This window comes from Cataglyphis hispanica, chromosome 1 (assembly GCF_021464435.1).
Source record: "Cataglyphis hispanica isolate Lineage 1 chromosome 1, ULB_Chis1_1.0, whole genome shotgun sequence".
NCBI lineage: Eukaryota > Metazoa > Arthropoda > Insecta > Hymenoptera > Formicidae > Cataglyphis > Cataglyphis hispanica.
Genome location: NC_065954.1, coordinates 6,106,748 through 6,126,675, shown reverse-complemented (window position 1 = coordinate 6,126,675; position 19,928 = coordinate 6,106,748). Strand labels below are relative to the sequence as shown.

Below are 19,928 nucleotides of genomic sequence, written 5' to 3'. Positions count from 1 at the left end.
CAATGATACGTTCAATATTAAATTATAATTTGTATAATTATAATGATCATAGAGCAATTTTCAACATTATTTGCTCTCGATACAGTGCATCATTAGATAAATATTGCCTGTAATTATCTAAAAAGTATCGATATTAAAAGCAATAATTGACAAAAGCAATATTTTGTAACTTTAAATTGCACAGAATTTTTTGCCATTTTCAAAAAGCACGTCTGATGAAATATATATACAATAATATTTTCGCGAGTAAAATACTTGTGCAATATATTTACTGTGTATTGAGTACTGTCGTCCTTTCGTGTCTCTTGATGGCAATATTCTTGATTTCTTCCCATAGCATAGGATACGGATGAATCGTTCTGACAAAATCAGCGCGATCCAAACGATACAATTCACAGGTTTCGATAGCGATGACACTGGCCACTCGTCGCTCGTCCGGCATAACTAACGCGATTTCCCCAAAATATGCGCCATCCTCCAAGTGACATACTTCCTTTCCGGTATTTGTATAAATCGCCACCGTGCCGCTAGCGATGAAATACATGCAATTACCCGGCTGATTGGCCCGTACAATCACGTCGTTTGTTAAAAATATTTCAGATTTCAATAGAGCGACAATGCGCGCCAATAGCGAAAGTGGCAGATTTCTGAAGAACGTAACATTCTCTACGAGTTTGCGACAGGCGTGCATGCTAATCTCTTGGCGCATATATGTAGAAGGGTATTGAGAATCTCGATTTCGCGGAAGTAACGCTGTTGAAAGCAAAACTCATAATAGGCTTTGATACGATGTTGAGTTGGATGTGATAATTGCCGATGCTTCATATACTGTTTGACCTGTACCATCATTTGTTGATACTTTAGCTTAGAACTATTAACGCCTTTAAAAAGTTGCTTCACGCGAACTATCAAGATCCAGATAGTTAAAGTTCCGGAAATTTGTAATATTATCGTTAGTATGAGATCCGCCTCTTTTTTCGGCTTTTTGTGTAAGAAACCCGATGAGAGAAAAACGGTGATGGCGCGTAAGAGACTGAACAGATATTGTCGAGATTTAGTTTCTTCCCAAAGATTGAACTCGTGTATCCAAAAGTCGTCGTCGGGACGCTCCGGTAAAGACAGAGAAGTCGTTGCTATTGGCACCAGCCAGTGTAAGCAAGACTGCCATTGGAACGCTATCATCAGCCAAAATATCACGATACAGACCTCGTAGAGGGCCACTGCAGCATTATAATCGTAAACAATTTTATTCATATAAGAACTGAGAGAAAAAGCTCGAAATCCACACATTAAAGACATCAATTCGCGTGTAACTGCATACTCCTGCCATATCTTAACGAATGCGACATCAGTTGGAAAAGAGCCCAGCAAATCCGTAAAAAAGTTATATTTCATGTATCTCGTTATTAACATTTTTGGCTTCATCACAACAATGTGATGCTTCGTGTCAAAATATCTGTCCAATAATAAATAAAATTTTTAATTTCTCTTATATAAAAACGCAATAGGCATGAGATTAAATTCATACATCATCATTTATATTTATTAATTAGATTATATTTACCCTGTCATAAAATTAACATTTATGTCCAGACAACAAAGAAAAAGCAAAAAATTTTTTAAAATTGTCCAATTATGCGAACGCTTTATTTCGAAGGCAGCGTGATATGGAACAGTCATCAGTAAAAGTGTTATCGTTAATATCATTGTGATATCCCAGAATAATCTATGATACAAAGAATCTAATTTAGTTTAATATTTTATTCGAGAGAACATACATACATTTTAAAAAACAAATTACACAACAATTTGTTAACGAAATATATATAAAAATACCTAAACATACTGAACGGATGAATGATGTATCTATAATTACGCACATGTCGTCGTTTTTCCGAGATTATGCAAGCTTGACTGCGTAAATATTTGCGGGCGCCTGGATTTTTGTCTGATGCCATTATCGAATAATGCAAAGCATCAAGCACTTTTTGGAAGAAAGTGCGATCGGCAAGAAAGAGTACATCTTCGTGTTTTTCTTCGAGCTCACATTCATGCTCCACACGAAGCATCGTTGGAATCGTTACGTTTGATGAATTAAAGGCAACGCAAAAAAAGGATGAATTTTCCTAAATACACATTTCTAATTATAGAAATGTCATTTTAAGTATGTTTGACAAGCGTACATCGTTTGCAATGGCGGCATCTCTTCGGATGTAAGAGAAGCCCGTGCTTTCATGCCGGATTCATGGAGAACGCAGTCGGTATATCGTTTCATGCTGATGGATGATCAGAGAGACCCGTTCCGCTTTCTCTCAGTTTCTCGCGCGATATAGTATCGGCCATGAAACTGCCTGAACGGAGAAAGATATTTCACTATCTATAAACGGTAAGATGACATCCGTACTTGAATAATTTTTCTTGAAATACAATGTAATAGTATGTATGCCTGCTGGTAACGTTTCATCGATTTTATTATTTGTGCTTGTTGTATAGCTTTTCGCCTTGCGAGGACAGCACTCTATTTCTGATTAATTTTATTGATAGTAAAAAAATATTTCAAATTATTTGCCAATACATTATATATTTTTAATTGATATAAATCATATCATATATTATTATTTCAAATTTTTAAGCATAGCGCATATAAGCATTAAGCATACATGATATTTTTGATATTCTTCAAATTAGAGAGAGAGATATAATTGAACTAAAATATTTTATATAAAAGATTTGTGTAATTACATATATATACACATCTCTCTATCTATATAATTTTTGATTATTAAGTCAGCCAGATTTGAAAAGTTAAATTTAGACATAAATGTACGTTATTGAGAGAATTTGTGAAACACTTGTAATTTGTACGAACACGTTTATTAATTTATGTGTTTGTTACGAATCATAATATCAGCCAAAATACAAAATATATCATATTTTTATATGTTTTAGTCTATAGAAACGTAAATAATTGCCAGTATGATTTGCGAGTCGCGTATATCACAACCAGTAAATTTTGGTGCGGTCAGCTTATTTTTAGTGCAACTGACAGTTGGTTTCCACGAGATATAAAAATATTGAACTAACTATATGCAAACAAAGAAATGTTTTTTCTCAGCAAATTATATTATAAATGGACACAACAAATATGAGTACGGTATTCTTTAATATTATTATTATATGACAAAGTAGTATACATTTATCGACGATTGTTTTTACCGTAGATTGAGCTTCGTTGTATGTGTCCATTGATCCTTCCGCAAGCCCGGATTATCATGGTAAAGTATCTACCAAAACGGAGATCGCGGATCGCTTTCGCAGGATGGATGATCTGTTCACGGTACATTTAAGTAACGCTTTATACAAGTCGGCTTTATGAGGGCTCAGACCTTTGCGTGCACCGCATATAAAGACAACCTTCCGGTATATATTTCATGCGTTGAATTCTCGATGTAACGACAAGATTTTATGGACAATTTTATTCGCTTTCTATACACGAATAAATGTATATATATCTACGAACAAACAGCCATAACCGTGCTTACTCGAATGAGTAAAAACGATACAAGTATCTTATCTCTCGCACAGAGAGAATATTTAACATTTATATCTTTGTAGATTGCGCGTGATATCGTAAACAACCATCATCGCAAATAAAATGCGAAAGAATTTCCCCGAACTTTTCGAGCTCGGCGTTCCTTACGCAGATATCGTTGCCGGAAGTAAAGAAGTATCACAGGAAACATTTTATCCTGGACTCCCGGAAAATCTACCGGTTAAGCGGTGTACGCAATTTAAAGTCGCTACTTCTGTCCGTCCCGGGGGAATTAAGGGTCAGACGCGCAGGCAAGTATATCGCCAGGAAGTCGAGTTCTCCGCAGCTTTTTTCCCTCCTATCCTGGTAATAAATTTTCAAGTCGTCCAGCGATGTCCTGTGGAACTCGGGAACGATGTTATAGACGGTGCTCGAGAACAAGAAGGGTGGTTACTCAGGGTACGTTCACAACCCTCCGCACATACTAACGTGGATTTACCGTGGCCCATCCTCCGCGTAACGACGAGTGACTGCGGAAGAGTCTATATACGCGTTCGTAGGGTGAAAAGTTATAGACAGTCTCGTTGCTGTATCAATAGCTCGTTAGAGACTACGATGAAAATAACAGCGAAATGTCCATTTTTCACAGTATTGAGACCAGCGAAGTTATAATGCATTCATCTTGCGAAAACCGCACTCGCCCATGCAAGCTCGAAATAATGGGAATAGCGGCACAGTACTAGAAATGAATCCTTTCATATTTTATAGGAAATGTAATCGGTTATATATATATATATATATATATATATATATATATATATATATATATATTGCGTAGATACATTGTCATATACATTGCGAAATTACTATATCATCTATGTAGTCGGATAATGACGGAAACGTTTAAATCGTTAAGCAGGATTTCTCTAATGAATGCGTATGTGTTAGTTACCAATTGATAACTATTTACGTTTCGTCACTCATTAGAAGTGCGTCATTCCAAGTACGCATGACGAGCTTCGATTCGCTCTATAATTGCATCAAAATTTGATTGAAATTTATGCTTGTAAAATAGAGACTGTACAAGTATTAACATGTACGCCTGATAATTCAAATTACATTTACCTAAAATATACTGATATATTATTATTATTATAGCACGTATACATAAACATTTCGATGTGGTACTGATATCGAGGTTTCACGAATCATTGCGCTTGACCACTATATCCAATAACGAAACAATGACTATGATCGAAATTGAGTTATTCAAATAGCATTGTCAATACTTTGCGATATAAAAAACTTGGCGATAATGCTTTATATATATATATATATATATATATATATATATATATATATATATACAATGTATTAGACGTTCAAGTGAAACATAGACTAAGATTTTTGTAGATAGCGATTTTAGTCCACGTTTCAATTAAACGTATCTAATATATTATATTATAATATTTTATTTTTTTACATATGTTACAAGTAATTTTATGTTTAACGCTCTGGCAGACCACATTTTAACGCAATTGTCAAGACCGTGATGTTCCTTTTATATTTACGACATAAGAGCACGAACGAAGGTAATTCTTGCTTCCGCCGCAATGATCAATAAACCATCCCGTCCACGCTGCTAAACGACGCTTTATACTTCGATGGATGTAACGCCGGGGAAAGAGGCGGCAACTGGTGGTCGTAAGTACTTACATACGTGTGGGTTCACCGCGTATATACGCAGTGAGCTGCCAATGATATAGTCAGCGAGACGAAAACACTCGCTTGCAAGGTCTAGTACTAGCGTAAATATACCAAATGTTAAGAGAGAGAGAGAGATGTGTAGCTGCAGTTCCCTGTAAAAGCCATCGCTATCGGTCGCTTATGGAAACACAGCTTCGTAAATATTTTCGAGCACTTTGGTTTTTGTGCAGTGCTGCGAACGGCGTTCTATATTTTGATACGAATATGGAACATTTTTAAAGTGCGTATATTAAATATGCATTAAAATAATGAGTAATTATAATATGAATAATGTGGGAATGTATTAAACAAAAGGTCAAAATTTTAATTATATTGAAATAGTTGGATGTAATAATTAGTTCAGGTCATACGCGATCGCACTATGTAGTTATATATGTATAATAGAGTAAAGCTAATTCATATCTAAAGAACATATTTAAAATCTTGTTAAAATTCATGTTGATTTTTTTATGCACATTTGATGCCAATTGTAAAATAATTTTCAAATGATATTTTGATGTTCTTGTAAAAAAAAAGCGTTACGTGAAAGAATATCTTTCTCTAGAATTTCAGCTAAATATCTTCGATTAGTCTTTTGATGACAGCTAATATCCCGCGTTGCAGTGATAAAGTTACTTGATCTATAACGGGTAATCTTTATTATTATGGGCAGGCGACGAAGAGCAGGCAACTGGTGGCCGTAAGTACTTACGCTCGCTTTCGCGTGTTCTCGGCGCGCATCGCGCGCACATACGCGTCACATCCGTGGCGAATTACCGCGGTGATATAGTTTTCAGCCGAAACAACCGGTTCTACTGTCTAGCAGTTGGCGTTTGGCCAGCAGTCTCCGGTGCCGATGCGCCTCTTCTACGTCCGTTATACGAGGATTAGAGTACACTGCTCTCCGCCTCTCCTGTACACATGTAATTACGCCGGTTTCTCCCTCCCTCCCCCTCTCTCTCTCTCTCTCTCTTACCCACCAATTTCATCTCTCTCGTTTTATTCCTCGACATTTCGCGTATTCCACTCTTTATCGTCTGGCTGGACCTGCGTGCGGACGCGCCTCCGCAATTGCATTTGCATCCCGTTAAACGTCGTAAACTTGTCAAAGCGCAGGCCGTTATGTGCAGGATCGTGAGCCGTACCGCAGCCGCCGTGGGCAACGTTTGCGGTATCCTCCAGCGGGTGCATGAAAGACAAAGCACCAGGGAGCGGCGTGAGACTGAACGAGAATGAGGGGGTATATCTGCGTCGCGCCATTATTCCAAACGAATCGACGGACTTGAGTGCACTTAACGGGGATTAACGTTTTTATATCTCTATCTCAGCCCGAAGACGATATGCTAATGAGTTGATAATACCGAAATTTGGCTAACGAGGTTCGCTGTATTTCACTGTCGTAGCGACAAACAGACTTCTGCGACGGCTCTTGCGTATCTTAATTCAAACGAAATCGCCGAATGTTGGAGTGCACTTAAAACAGATTAAGGAGACTGTAGGAAGATAAGTATACGTCAATGTATCATTAACATTGCAATCAGAACTGCAAAAACGCAGACAATGTGTGAGTGTCTTGGACGATTTAATGCATGATGCTAAATATTTTTTATTTATGCGATTGCAAATATATATTTGGCACAATGTTACAAAAATACGATATATACATATAGCTTTCAATACAAAATTTAATTATGCCTCCAAACTATGGTTCGTATAATTTTGATCACAGTTTCTATCATATTGATATGTAAAACTATAATGATGTTAATTATGTTGATTGCGTTCCTATCAGCAAATGTCATTAAGAAATGAGAGAGAGAGAGAGAGAGAGAGAGAGAGAGAGAATGGCGCAGCTAATTAGTGTTAATCTTAGATGCAAACGATGAATAATGATTATCTGACTCGATGGTGGCTAATTCTCGACTATTTCAGTACCTAATAATGACTCATAATTTATTTCACTACGTTCAGAATATCGAGCTTTCCTAACGATTTATATTTATAGTAATCATCATTGTGTCTAGTTTATATATATTAAGCGCGCTATTGACTTATTGAGATTATATATATATAATATATGGAAAGAGAAAGAGAAAGAGAGAATGATGCATTTTATCACTAGAAAATGATTCCTTTGGCTCTGGCGTTATTATAAAATCTGATGCTTTATCAACTGGCATTTCCGTTCGTTGTGGATCATCGCACGATAACGACGCGTGGCCACTACACTTTTTCATTCGTGTCGTCCACCGATTTATGACCCTATTAGCCGATAATGGTGAAAAATACGGCTACGGAAATAAGGATCTTAGCTTATAGTGATCATAAATGTAGAATAAAACGTCGCGCAACGTGAGGGGTAATATCAGCGATGTGGCCAGGCTGAGCATATATTCATGCTAAGTGGCGTGAGTTATGAAAACTTCATGATATATCCAAGATACTTTATGCTTTCATGAAGGACCGCTGAAATAAAGTACAAGCGCGATGCTTTTCCTATACTTGCGTAATTAAAAACTATCCAGCGAGCTACATTCGCTATACAATGCGCGGACAAAAAGCTCTTGAAGAGGGGGACGGAGAGAGAAAGATCAAGTTTTATTAAAAAGTAGTTACTTTTATTTAGAACAGTACAATGTTAAAGAAAATGAATTAGTGTAATAACATATCGTAGAAATATATAATATTTAAAAATATAATTGAAAATTGAGACATGATATATTTTACAAAATTAAAATATGTAACATTGAGCTCTTTCTATTTCGGTGGTATTTACAATCCGTAAGCTATTGATACCACGAAATACTGAAATAAATAATGTAGAATGTTTATCCAGTACAAATCGAAAGCAAATGGTCGATATTTAGGATAATTGTAAATTATACATTCTGTATAATTTACAGTGCTTTAGCATCTATATTGATATCGGAATTCTCGCTAGTTGTATATTGATTATGATGTGGACTTCAACAACATCGTGCGCATTGTAATCAGATATTCATTGCATTATGTCATGACGAAAGCCGTCAGAGAATGCATTTATTCTGTAAAGGTATATGCAAAGGAACTTTACTTCGTATGTTCCCACGGTATAATCTTCGTGAAATTTAATAGTTTGAAAGCTAAGTTCATGGCTAAATAAACGAAGCCAATCTAACTTTATATTTAGGCAAACCCTTTAAGCGTCGTGCGAATTGCAGTAGATAATTAGAAGTAGATTTATAATTACAAATGAGTATACAATTCACGTCATGGGACGAACGGATCGTAATATTGAAATTTCTCAGAACAGCGCTGTTATAATTTACATTACGTAACTTGTATTATCTCTCCCGCAAAATGTTACGATATCTTTCGAACTAACTACGTCACGTATGTCTAATGTGTTTAGTTGGAAAAGTTAGCGCTCAAGTATTATCTAGTTGATCTAGGCTAAGTTGGACAACGCCTTAAAGACGTTATATGCTTGGCCAATTTGATGAATATTAAGAGGCGCGTATTGAGTTAGAATCTGCAGTTGTAGTCATAGATAGCAAATTGGGAAAGTTGTAATACTGCCGACGCTGCCAGAACGCGTTTGCGTCTTGTTGTATTATCTTAGAAACTTTCTGACGTCTTATAAGTTTCCAACTTTTGTTATACGTATTTTGTATATACGTATGCGGACTTGTGTCGCGAGAATTCCACCATGACAGGTTGTTATTGAATACGTGTATAAGAACACAAAGATTTATTTATGTTTTATCAACATATGTGCGCATAATGTAGAGACTTAGAGAGTATGAGAGAAAAAAAATTCATCAATCTAGAATAATATGTGATATGGAATTTAAAATTTCTGCATAATCCTACGAATTAAATATATTTTTTTTCCACCATTTATTATGAGAAAAAATAATAAAAAAAATAATAAAACAATAAAAATGTATTATTAAATAACATAAAAACATATAAAACCTTTAGAAAGAAATAGGTATTATTTTCTGTTTATTATTACAATTGAAAGAAAGATAATAGATATAAAACAGAATTCACGAAGAGAAACGTAACGCAGAATATAATTTTCATCTCGCGGAAATGTTTATTGTTTACACTAGAAGGGAAATATTCAGCCGACATTTAATCAGAGTATTTCAAGCGAGCGTGGTAGTTCATGCCATAAAACTCTTGAGACGGATCGTACACACTTGATGCATTCTTTCTGCTAAAGTTAGGGTAAACAAACTTAAAATACTAAAAGAGAAATACGAAGAGCAGATATAATTGCAACAAACCACCAAGTACATTCCACATGCTTCACTTAATTTTATTTGCCTGTGCACCGGTGTCTATAAATATATATTTAAATAAATATATATAAATATATATATATATATATATATATATATATATATATATATATATTTGTAGCATTTTAAAATATTAAATTGACTAGTTATGCTATTTATACATATCATAATATATATTCATGCGAGAGAGAGAATCGGGTATTCGTTATATTTAATCTAATTAATTTGTGTTTTCGCATAATCAATGTATTTTACCTATAATAATTATGAGCAATATTACGAGCTGTGTATATACGGTTTACAAGTATAATCTCTTCGTTATATCGATATCCGAGTTCTGTGAAGCATCGTTGAAAGCGTAAATACACGTAACGACCATTCTGCACGCAAATTGTACAACGGGCCTATACATGTTTTCCTTGATTTATTCAGGTGGCATAACTAATGTTATTTGATCATAATATGTATTTCAATAGAGAGGTTATTCGAATTAAATACAAATATATGTCAAACTATTCAACGTACTGATATTTTTTCCGTTAACGATTCAAATGTACAGACAATAATCGATGCATCATATGCATTTATTAAATTTACACTTAATATAACTTGATGAAAAACGTTATATTTATTTTGGGATTCACCTGTCATATATTTTTAACACATTCTGTATTCCACAATGTTTATTTCCTATGAAGAGAGAAAGGGGAAAGAAAGATAAGAGATATGTTACTCTCAATATTCACGTAATAGAGTGTGCTATCGCACGATGAGAAGATATGAACAGGGATATAACGAAGACACGTAGAAAGCATGCTGCAATATATCATGCATAACAAGTGACTAGTCCGACTCTATGCCATGCACGAGTTGTCTAAGGGATGTTATTGCGTCAGACGCAATCACAATCATATTTCTTAACTATGACGAAAGAGAAATACGGGCCTATATTTTTTTTCTTTATTGATACTTTTTTTAGTCACATGCTTAAATAGTTTCTTTTCCATTTGTATAACTAAATCTGTAAGCCGCATATATACATTCATTCTTTCAACAAAAGATAAAAGAGATCAATTATATAAACTTAAAATTAGCTGATTATATGCATAATCATTTGACAGCTCGTCTTTTCTCATTTAGCTTCTAAAATTCGTTCAACATGACAATCTAAATAGAGATATTATGAAAATGTCAGGTCAGACGTTCACTCAAACATTATGTGAGCTCTTCTAACTACATACGGATAATCCGCACGGGTAGGTGGGTTATTCCGCGAATATAATAAACACGTCGCTTTGCAGTACGTGCTGCGAAATTTAACGAAGATAGCAGATTCAACGAACAGCGATATTGAATAGCGTGTGCATTGAGCATTACAAAGCGCATTCTTTGATTAATTATCATGACAACATATTTGCTGATTCAACTTTATGAAACCAGCTTTCCTCGATGTATTTATAAGACTTATGCTAACAATAAGTATTTTCTGCACTACATATAATATATAATTTCTTGCACTTGTAAACATTTAAATTTAAAATTGTGAATATATATTATTGTTTTCATAAGTCTTCTTTTACACTTATAAAGTCTCTTAAATGGTTTTAGTAGTAGAAAATCTGCATCGACATCTTTGTCGAAGTCTTAGAAAAAAAACAGTTAAATTATTTTATGCTATATATTATGCGTGCATAACTATATATTATATATAAATATAATATTATTTTTACATACCTGCAAAGACCGTTGTAGGCATTAATTGTCCTCCGTCTTAAGGATTCCTTTAAAAGAAAATTACAGTATACTTTATTTACCCTCCTTTCGTAAAAACTCGACCGTAAATACTCGAGCCATTTCACGTTAACTCTAGCTGATAATTCGAAGGTAACGTCAAGACAAATTATTGAGGTAAAACAAAATTAATAGTTATTGCGCAAAGATACAGAGTAATTAATATAAGTAAGGAATATATACTGCAAAAGGAAAGGAAGGACGAGTATTTGCAATATGTGAAACAGGCAATTTGGCAATCTCGTTTATTGAAATTAATATAAGATTGGTACAAGTTCGCGAAAGTAATGGCATTGCACGATCTTATATTCCTCCAAGTTCCACTTCAAGTGTTGGTCGAAACGATAATTTCTTTGCAGCGGGAAATTTAAGATATCATTAAATTAAGATATAAGAGGATATAAGATGAAAGGATAAGAGACAATTACGTGATCAAAGAGATAGTTATAAATCTGACGTACACATTATTAGATTTATAAAATTTATATTAGATACATAGAAATTTTAAATAAAAAATGTAAATAAAAAATGAAAAATTAACAGACTGATCAATAATCTTAACATTACTATGTGAATATTAAAGATTAATAAATTAAGATAAGAGCAAATGTAATAATATGTATATAATAAAAAATGACATAATATTTTATATTACAACGATTGAATTTTATATTATAATCTGAGTGTGATGCATTAATGATTGAATATTAATAATAATTAATTTCATATTATAAAACAATAATTAATTAATTAATATATTACTAATTATTGTATAATAGATGACCGTCATGCTTTATGTTGTAAAAATATTTATCGACATGTTATGAAGTCACAGAGTCGAGGCATCATCATTATCATTAGTCATGTTGTTTACTCTAGATGTTCGGGGAACGCTGACAGCGTAGGGATGTTTTCTTCCGCGCAACCTAGAATTGACTCCGAGTTTGTGGAGAACGCGAGCTTATCGAGCAATTCCATACGTCCTAGAGGCAGGTTATCACGACAAACACGTCTGTTTCTGTTACGCACGGAGGCTGTTCTCCGCGCACGAGACTCGATGCATCGGAATGATGCCGGCGCTCCGTTTACATTCTACGATCGAGGAATACGGTTCGGCGAAACAGCAAAGGCGCAAAGCTAACGCGATAGCAGTTGGCGGAATTAACGTATTCGCATTACGCGGCGCTCACCGCGGCTAGATGAATGTTAATTAGCGGAAGATGTACTGCTGCTTCTGGCAAGGCGCTGTCTTCTACGACTAGCGTGATAGATATTACGTTCGACGATCTTTGTTCTGCAGTAGTACAAGCCGTTTACAGGTGCGGCGGTGTAGCTCTTGAAATTCGTTGGTAACGCAAGTGTGTGTAACATTCGCACTGCTTCTTTACGCAAAAATATGCTATATCCTACACTGAGCACAGAGCACGGACGATTGAATGAAGGATTACGATCGTTTATTCATGATCAACAGTATCTCTGCCCCCTGTGAATATTCGAGTAGATTCGCATCTGCGCGAGAGCATATTATGTTTCTTTCTCTGCGTTAGGGGAAAAAATGTACAATGTCTACGTAATGTTATACATATATTATAAGTTGATATATTTAGAATTTAATAAAATATTCCTCGTGTTTTGTACTTAAACAAGAACATATAATTTGTATACTAATAATATATAATACATTAAAATTTTTTAATTTATATTATTTTGTCTATAAAAATGTTATAAGATAAAAACATTTTCAACAACTTGAGAGGAAAAATTTGAAAAATTTGCAAAATAATAATCAGAAATTTGACGTTACAGCGAGTGACGCAAGCATCTGCGCGGATATAAACATCATCAGGTCGTGTTATGCAAAATGTCACAGCGGAAAATAGTTAGTTGTTCCGCTAACATATGAGTTCTGCGTGGTTTCGCACCCATTAGCTAACGGTAATGATCCGACAGAAATAGTTCCGCACATCTACATCGAGCGACAAACTGTAATGGTGACGCAGGCCGAGTAATTTAATATAGCGTATTATTCAGACGAAATCGCGGGGCCCTGAAACCTGTTACCGCGTTTGGTTAAAGCAGCCGTGAAAACGGATCTACGAGCAGCTATAATAGCCGCTGCCAAGTTTTCGGCTGTGTTAGGATAATGTTCGAATCACCGTTGGTCCTAATGAGTAATTAGACTACCGACAGATTTGTCCAATTTTAAGACTTTCATAGCTGTATTTTAAGATAATGGACGCGAAACTATCTTTATCAATGCTACACATAACAATATAATCTTATATTGAGGGTGCATCAGAATCTCTTCAAAAGACATCAGAATCAAGCTTCATCTAATATCATAAATATCGTTAATCGCGAATTTAATTACATTAAAATAAAATAATGAATTGTTATATTTTAAATAACTGAAAAAACTTGAAACAAAAGATGAAAATCAATATTTCGATAATCTATAATTGAGTTAATTAAATAACTGTCGATAGAATATGGATTTAATTATAAACAAATAAAGTAACAGGTAATTATACCACATAATAATATTATAGCTTAATTCAAAAATGTGGAGCGTACTGGAAATCAATATATGTTATAGTCAATATAAGAAAGCTATAATAATTTCTATCAATGTTTATCGACAATAATAAAGGCGGATTAATATGATTATGTAAATTTGGAAAAATTACAAGATATAGAATTAAAACAACTTGCATGATTTATCGCCCCAGGTGACACTTTTATTAATTAATTATAATGATAATAGGTAACAAATTGTTAACATAAATACTGTTACAATTCAATTAATGACACATGAGATATATGATTTTCCATCACATTTTGCCGACGGTGTTTTTCATTTAATTATTTTAAAATTATTTTTTTCTTGGAAATATAATGGAAATGATATGATGATACAACTAGTGATTTATTAGAGACATGACATAAGACTTCTTGAGACTATTTAGAAACATTATCATCATAACGACGCATTTTGATTGTACAATAACTAACATACATTACGAACATTAATCGTGCAATGTAGTTAGATATATCATTTCAAATCGAATCGACTACTTTTTAAAAAAATTTACACATGCACAATATCTTTATTTTCACAATTTTTTTATAGCCAATTAATATATATATATATATATATATATATATATATATATATATATATATATAATAGTATTATAATATATACATACTTAATATACATTGTCATTATATACATACATACATATAGCGCTACTAAATCGATATACCATCTAAGCCCAAGGTAATTTTCCGTGAAGAAACAAGCGCGCAATTAGTCCCTAAATAGGCAATGTAGATTTTAGACTTAAAATACGTAACTAGGAAGCCCACATTCGCCAAATTTAATCATAGTTTTAGCAGTTTATTTGCCACACGTTACCTTACCTGATAATAATTCATGCGATCCGCAACGATAAAAATATGCATATAAATTCTTAGAAAAATGTCATTTATTTTTTACCGCGGAAAGCATCTAAAGAGTGATTTAATGTTGTTAGTACCGCTTTCGCAAGACAATGTAATTTTAGTTCCTATTTAATGTGCATCCTGAATTAAGACAAATATGCGCCTTCGTGTTCTATGCGTCTTGTGTCCTTTTCTTTCACATGTAGATATGTATGCACCTTGAGGTTTCATCAGCAGTTACAACGTACTAGCAACAGTATATCGGGGCCGCTGCGGCAGGCGATACAAGACGCATAGTCACGAATGAAGCAAGTAGAGAGGAAGATAGAGAAGGCATGATGAGGTGAAGCGAGAGGAAAGCGAAGAGACGACATGAGAGAACACGCAGAGACTGAGAAGGAGATGAAGAGAGGAAAGAGGGAATATGAAGCGGATGAATACGAGAGACGAGGAGAGAGAGAGAGAGAGAGAGAGAGAGAGAGAGAGAGAGAGAGAGAGAGAGAAGGGAGACTACCGGTACGGTGAGTGAAAATAGAATAAGAGAAGAGCAGGTAACGGGGAGGACGAGACCCCCTCCGGTGAGGGTCGCAGAGAGAGAGAGAGAGAGAGGAGAGTTTCCTCCTTTTCAACCCCCGTGTTACCGCGTACCGCGCAGAGCGTAGGTATACGTACACACTAGGCGTCTATATTTTATATCCGGTGTACCCGAGTTGTCGCTAGGGCGCAGACTCGAGCCAATCGGGGTCGGCCGGCTCGCCAGTTACTTTTCGCGATCCACCGTGGCCGCTCTTCCGCGGCGCAGGTAGATAGACGGACGACAGTCAGTTAGTCAGTTGGTGAGTCGGGGAGGAAGGGTGTAAGAAAGAATCCGTGGGAGAATAGAAAAGCGAGGGAAAGAAAACGCGGCTAGAGAGCGAATAGGGGTGAAAACGGTGGCATACAAAAGAACGGAAGGAAAAATAAAAAAAAAAAAGAAGACAGAAGGGCGGAAAGCACGAAAAGTGCAGAGGGAGAGAGAAAGGGGAGATTGAGTGAGAGAGAGAGAGAGAGAGAGAGAGAGAAAGATCATAGGTGCTAGCCCCCATACCGGAGTCCGCATTCGCCGCACAAAAGCACAACTTGCGCACTGTTGCGCCGCGTTACCAAGCTACTGCGCGAGCAACCGAACTGTGCCGCTCAGCCACCCCTGCCGAGCAGTCGAGTGCTTTCGTGCGGAGTGTTTACGTCGTCGCGCGGGTAAACACGCATGTTGTCGCGACTCATAGCTCTATCCCACGCACTCCTATCCCTTTCTCCTTTCGATCAGCGTGGATCAGCTGGAACGCCGGACGCCTGCTCGATCCCTCGTGTCACTCGAACGATGTCCCGCGTTCTGCGAATGTGAAAGAACAATATCGCGAAGCCGAGTGATCGTTGATCGGCGACCCTGATAAAAACGCGCCTTCGATCGTAGAATCTCTAATTTAAACAACCTCGACGTGTGGCTCGTTCGCGAATTATAGAGACATTAAATTGATGCTCTCACGTCAACTCGTGTGATACTTTGCGAACTGTTGTGTTCTGAATTTACGTAAATTCATTTCGAGAGTGCGCAAATTTCGTGTTTCCGATTTTATCGCGTCGTGGAAGTCACGCTGGTGTGCGCGCTTGCGAGGAATTGAGAGATTAAGATCGCTAAAACGACAGGGTAGAAAAGAGACCGTGACAGTGCAGCAGTGTGCGACGAAGACTGCGACGCTAGGTGACTGACTTAACCCCGAGCTCGTTCCTATGTATATGCACGTCGGTGCTCCGAGCAGAATTCTCACGTTGCCGCGAATTGAACCGCGTGAATAGAGAGACAGAAAGAGAGAGAGAGAGAGGAAAATAGACGTTGATCTCATCATCACTGGGTTCTACATCATCACGTCAGGCAAGGTATACATGTGCGGACGTACGTAGTAGTCGTTCGTGTCTGACGTACACTCGCGCGGCAAAGTGACTACCCCGAAGTGCAGCGGTGATAAGAAGATACAGCCACGCGACGTGATCGTTAGTATAAATGACAAGCGCACCCAAGGCATCGAACTGAGGTGAGTGAGTCTACATATGTCCGATACTCGAGTCTGGCGCCCATCGTAAGGATCGACGATCCTTACGACCGACGATTTTTAAATTGAACGTAACATACCTCGGTTGGTACATAGGATTTAATTAGAGGGAATAGATCGGCATCGCCACATTCATCGTGCGAGTTGCCGTGCAAATGAAATTATAATCGAACGGCGAGCAGGGTCTTGAATTACGCGTTGCGGAGATAGAACCTGAGGCGCTTGTGCTTCTGATGTTACCGTGATTCCCCTTTGGAGACCTTTCCGCCTTGCTCCCGGATGGTACGTAATGAAAATTCAAGAAAACTCGGGAACTTTTCGTACTTTAGAATATCCAACTCTTCTTGGATATGTAGGAATGCCTTCCATATTATGTGAAGCTACGACGTAGACTATTACAATATATGACTCTATGCGCGTTTCTCTCTTCTTTTAATTCGCTTTATGTATTCTCATTTTTAAAAAAGATAAGATTTTAAGATTTTTGTATATTTTTATAAGCGTGAGAAAAGATAAAATAGACAATATTTGAGGCCACTATTGATAGCAGCAGTTGTGTAAAACATAATTAAAAGAAATAGATGTGTAATCTATGTGTTTGTGTATGTAATGTGTATGGTAGTGTTCTCGCATAAAATCAATTCATTACTTCTGTTGCGTAATTACAGCATTTTAATCTTTAATAATCAGTAGGTCATTGCGTAACTGGAGTGCATAATTGGCAGCATACTTTTTTTTACTTGTTTCAGCGATCAAAGAAGTTTTAATGAAACTTTTTATGTCTTTGATCAAACATTTTTTTGCTCCAACACACGATATTACTTCATGAATTGTTTTTCAAACTGAGAATAAGCTACAAAGAATAAGAAACTACAAAGCGAGTTTGTTTTCTCTGTCATCGATAATCTTTGACATGTTTTAATCTTGCATCGCGCGCTAACGCAACGTAATATAAAACAATATTTTTATCAAGAATGATCGCAATAATACTATACAATATTACATCAATTCTGTCGCAAGGAATATATACACATAGACACGTGCAAAACAAAAATTCGGTACTGAAATAAATCTTACGATTGTGACGTCAGATTGGTGATTAGTATTCGTGTCACATTCTTGTCATAAGACGAGCGGAGAGGTCTGATCTCCATCGCTTTAAGGATCGCCAGGCTCGTTCTACTTGCAGTGATCCGATGTCTCGGCCATACACGATTCGAAGATGCGCTCCGATGTGCATAGGCGTAATCGGAATACCGATCATTAAGTATCCCGGCCATTCTGGGTATGCGTAATGGTAGCGCTGTCATTTTGCGTTGCTACGTAAACGTTCGGCGAGTGCTACTCGCGTACCATAGATAGGTAGCTGACGCTACCTACTGGAGAGAGAGAGAGAGAGAGAATCCTATGCAAATATGCTGAAAGCATAGTCGGGACGCTCGCGGGGTTTTAACACGTTACTTAGCTGTGCGTTACACATGTGTCGCCGACACATCGATTTGCCTGACCTACCTTCTTGTCTCGTCGCCGACCCTCGTATTCCTCGTCGACGGCCGCGAAAGTCTGGCCGCGAAAACTGGCCGCGAAATGTCATTAACGATAACGCGATCTATCATTTCCCGCAAAGGCCGTCGATGATTGAGGCGGTTTGCTCGGCGAGTCTGCGCGCTCACTCGCATTCTTCTTTAGTAGACATTTCCTGTAAAAATAACAAAAAAATTTTTATACAATTATATTCTGCCAGGCTACCAATAAATAACGCAATTCATGCCGTAATAAGAGCATTGTAACTATATAAACAGGAAAATTGATAGAATGCAATGCCGCCAATCTCGCTTTTGACTGTAAATCGGATCGAGTATTATAATATCATTTATTTCCATAAAGTAGAGTTAATCGTAAGAGATTACTGTGTGTGCATATAACTAGAGACAGCCGTTATCGCGGTACTTCGAAATACATTACGAGTACAAATGCTAGTAAAAATAAATACGGAAGCACATACAGAGTAGTAGTAAGCGACTAAATAGGTGTTTAGGAGCACAATATGTCGATCCGAATTTGATATCGAGCAAGTATAGCTATATGTGTCGCGATATCGAAAAAATGATTGATTAAATTTAATGCTGAATACTATGAATACCAAGCGTGCATTAACATTCTAATCGGAATATTATAATGATGGTTTTAACAATAATGCGTATATTGTAACGTATGAATTATTATAATGCGATTATCGAATTATTCACATTGTTTCTTTGTGAATGATGCATCACTTTACTTCACGTTTGGTATCATGCCTGACTATCCCCGTTATCCTAAACCCCATTAATTTTAATGGGAATGCCGGGCTGCAGACTTAACACTCATCCGCACAATAGACACCCCAGAACAATTACAGAACACGTGAAAATGCACGTATAACTATTATATGCGCTGGACATCGTCATCCTGAAGAGAGCGCGTTGATAACATAGATTTGTAAAATTACGAGATGCAACGCGCAGATTGTATATAATAGAACATTTCCTGTATATTAAATTAACAAGTGCGGATAATTTTATTTTATGTCTAAGATGAATGTTTAAAAATTTTAATTATTTATTAACAAAAATAAAAAAATGGGCAAAAAAAAATCAACACGTTTTGAACCACTTTTTGGCCCATCTTCTCAGCACAAATAAAAAAATATAAAAATTATATTTGTATTTAAAACTCAACATATGTTATGTCAGAAACGTACATATTTAATGCATACTTGTTATGATGTGAAATTAAACAACAATAAAGTTCGCGCACTAATTACCGCGTTTCGGTTCTTATTTGCTAGATTCCTCATCTAGCATCGCTAGATGACTGTCATCCCATTTCTGTTATTAAAAAAAGAATCGATATTTCGTTTCTCTGACTGTTCTCTGAATTGTTATCACGAAATGTTGCAAAATATCAGACTGCAACAATAACAATGTTTTTCTCGGCCACCGAACTCTCCGACGCTTTCAATCGTTCTGCCTCTCCTTTCACTTACCGCGGGCA

At 36.2% G+C, this 19,928-nt stretch overlaps 2 protein-coding genes and 1 long non-coding RNA gene across 3 annotated transcripts in view; 1 reads left to right on the top strand and 2 right to left on the bottom strand.

Moving 5' to 3' along the window:
- Window positions 1–268: 268 nt before the first annotated feature.
- LOC126853650 (potassium/sodium hyperpolarization-activated cyclic nucleotide-gated channel 2-like) lies at window positions 269–2,069 on the bottom strand. Its single transcript, XM_050599556.1, is given in 4 exon segments — window positions 269–720; window positions 723–1,456; window positions 1,565–1,726; window positions 1,837–2,069. Coding segments are annotated over 4 exon segments (1,581 nt in total).
- Window positions 2,070–16,748: 14,679 nt separating this feature from the next.
- The window catches only part of LOC126849324 (teneurin-a), a 420,000-nt gene continuing 416,820 nt past the window's right edge, over window positions 16,749–19,928 (top strand). The window contains exon 1 of the mRNA XM_050591054.1: window positions 16,749–16,874. The gene's annotated coding sequence lies outside the window, so the exon portion shown is untranslated. The remainder of the gene's footprint in view (window positions 16,875–19,928) is intronic.
- The window catches only part of LOC126851544 (uncharacterized), a 223,163-nt gene continuing 220,102 nt past the window's right edge, over window positions 16,868–19,928 (bottom strand). Inside the window, exon 3 of the long non-coding RNA XR_007687696.1 lies at window positions 16,868–18,591. This is a non-coding gene — a long non-coding RNA (uncharacterized LOC126851544). The remainder of the gene's footprint in view (window positions 18,592–19,928) is intronic.